The 2992-nt window shown below is 42.1% G+C and overlaps 1 protein-coding gene across 1 annotated transcript in view; it reads right to left on the bottom strand.

Annotated features, from left to right (window-relative positions):
* The window catches only part of FKBP9 (FKBP prolyl isomerase 9), a 14128-nt gene extending 13582 nt beyond the window's left edge, over positions 1-546 (bottom strand). Inside the window, exon 1 of the mRNA XM_035890840.1 lies at positions 401-546. Coding sequence (XP_035746733.1) covers positions 401-488 — 88 coding nt within the window. The 5' untranslated portion in view covers positions 489-546. The remainder of the gene's footprint in view (positions 1-400) is intronic.
* Positions 547-2992: the final 2446 nt, after the last annotated feature.

Genomic DNA, 2992 nt, shown 5'->3' with positions numbered 1-2992 from the left:
AAAATGAGGTGTTACCAAATACGTCCATCAGGCAAACTGCTCCTGATTCAGCATTTGTAGCCTCTGGGTCTGCCGAGCAAAGCTGCTTTTGGCACTGCGAAAACCTTGTGCAGCACTGCAAGGCCAAAACACAATAACTATTTAACAGCGAGGTAGGTATAAATAAATAGATAACTTCAGAAGCGAGGTTCGTTTGCTGGAGGTCCTCTGCAGTCAACAGCTCTTCCTTTGGCATGCAGAGGGAGCCTGGAGCGATTACCAAACACCCCAGAGCCGGGGCGAACCTCTGTGAAATTCACTACTTGCAATTTCTACCCTTCTATTCCATTACTCCGTTTTCTGTCTGCTCTGCTGGGTCCCTCGCACAACCAGCTCTTCACCGGCCCGCTGCTGTACTTACAGACACCTTCGCTCCCGTAGGCAAGTTTGGGGGGAATTTTCACGAACCGCCGCTCGTTCACGCACATGCCGACCAGAGCTTTGTCCATCCCAGCAATAAGTTGACCTTTTCCCACAAAGACGTTGAACGTGGATCCCCTGTCATAGCTGAAGAGGGAAAAGCGAGCAAAAATGTTAGCGGTCCATTTACCCATCATTCCACTATTTTTTTGAGAGCTTAACCGTACCCTGTCTCCCCCTTGCCCTGTACTTGTATCACGAGACAGCTGCTAAGAGAAGGGGCAAATCTAAATGTTTCTTGAGACTTCAGCCCAGCTCTCCATCTGTTCACAGCTCACCGTCTATCCGAAACGCATTCCAGCAGCGTGCGATGTAGCCTGCGGGCACCCAACACCCCTAACTACAGACGGCTAATTTACACGCTAATACTGTAAGCAGCACTGGAACGTTACGGACAAGAAAGAAAAATTCAACAATAGTACAAGATATGAAAGGATGGCTGCTCCCACAGCAGGACCTCAGCGCATTGGTTTTGGTGAGTAACACCACAAAAAATATTACACGAGCCCGGTAAGCTTTATGAGGTGAGACATCAGGGCTGGGGATTCTCTGCAGGAGAAGAGGAAAGGGAAAAAGACGCCTTTTTGAGGAATAGTTGTGAGATTTGCCAAGCGGTTATTTATTTTCTCCACTTGGTTACTTATTTTCTCCTCCACATTCCCAGCTCTCACATCATTAAGACAAATAATCAAAAAATAGAGGCGTGCTTTAAGCAGCAAGTTTGCCAGATCAAGAATCAAGAGAGCTAACTAAAATGACCTTCCGCTGTGATGGTACATGAACATTTGAAAGGTAAAAGGAACGATGCTTAAATGGTAATGAAGTTTTCCACAGGAAGCAGTGGTGCTACCACAGAGCAGTCACATCAGCTTACGTGCTTAGTTGGACTACCTTAAATCCACACAGTGACCCCACTTTGCTGTGCCTGAATTACTGCTGTTATTTAATTTTTTTTAAAGCAATGTATAAACACGCAGCAGGAAGCATTTCAAAAGCTTCATGCCTACTTTTAAGCTTTTACTGCTTCCATTTCCTCAAATTCCTTTTATAATTTAAAGGACTTTTTTTTTTTTTTTTCCAGATAAAAGGCAGCACTGGAAAAAATAATTAAAAAAAAAAAAAAAAAAAGGCTCGTGCCTCTTTTCCTGCTAAAATATTCTGGAAAGCAGCCAGCAGCTAGATATCACTAGGGAAATGATGTCAAACTTTCCTTCAAAGACTGTACACATCACTTCCACAACACACTGAGCCTCCTAACAGTCCGAGAGCCTTGAGTCCCTCAAATATTTTACCGACTGATCTCTCTGTTTGCTCCACCATTTTTTTTTTTCCAGCAAACATTTCCCTGAAAGTAGAGAGCCCTCTATGCAGAGCGTTCACTTTCGGTTGCACAAACATTCCTACTCCCAGGCAAGGATGGAAAATTTTTAAATTAGCTCCTGACAAAGTCTATTATACACACAAACCCATAATTAAGATGTTAAGACTAATAACATAATAGGTTCTAAGATCCCCCCAAAAGTGGTATTTTGTAGCAGTTGACAAAGCTTGGCAATACATCTGGGAGGGACTTAAAACAGAAGAGCTTTTTTATTCCAAAAATAAACCTGCAATTAAGAAAACAGTGGTGCTAAGCAGAGAGCTGAACAAGGCAGTGAGCAGATGATGCAGCTTTGCAGGATTGACTTCGCAGATTCCTTAAAATTAAGCAAAATTCGTTTCTGTTAGAAGAATTTACCAAATTCACAGCAGATGACTCGGCAATTAAATTCAGATTTAAAAATGCAAATCCTTTTAGGGCCATGGAAGTAAAAATGCAAATACTGAGGGGAAAAAAAAAAAGAATGAACAGGCACACTGGTTCATTTATGTGACACAGTCACGATCACTGAGACTGTCAACAGGCTGTTAACAGCAGGAGCTGTATTACTACCTTCTACTTGGAAATGCGGAAAAATAATTTTAAACCTCAAGAACATTTTCAGGAGCTGAAGGAGAAACAAAGTAAAACTGCCCTTAGTTTAATACTGAGAGTATCTTTCTAGACTGATTTCACAGCAGTGTTTGACAAAACTGATGCCGGTAAGCACTTTCGTAAACATAAAAAAGAAAAAGCAGGTAGCAACTCTGACAGGTAGGAAAAGGGGCTTTCAAACAGGGTCATTTTAGTATAACTTGTATGCAGGGAACACTAAAGATTTTGTGACAAAAACTCCAAAATATTTCTTCCATTAACCTACAGAACATAAAACCCTCCTAGTTTTCCACTGTCTTAACATGACAGACCATGTAAAAAATGACCATAGTTAGCGGATAACAAAAACGTATGTCGGCATGAGCTGCCGTCTAGGAAAAAAAATGACGAGCTGAACAAACCTGACTTTTTGCACCCTTTTGAAATGAAGATGCCCCGACAAATGCTCATGCTAGATCAGACTCTTATCGTTATTTACTGATCTTTAGAGGACCCGAAGAGATAAACACCGTACAGCTCCGCACAGCCCGTTCCTGCCCCAAATAATTCAGAGCCACA

The sequence above is a fragment of the Egretta garzetta genome, unplaced genomic scaffold, assembly GCF_000687185.1.
Source record: "Egretta garzetta isolate BGI_Z169 unplaced genomic scaffold, ASM68718v1 scaffold713, whole genome shotgun sequence".
NCBI classification, from domain to species: domain Eukaryota; kingdom Metazoa; phylum Chordata; class Aves; order Pelecaniformes; family Ardeidae; genus Egretta; species Egretta garzetta.
Note: the sequence above shows the minus strand (reverse complement) of the source record. Positions and strands in the feature narration are given on the sequence as shown.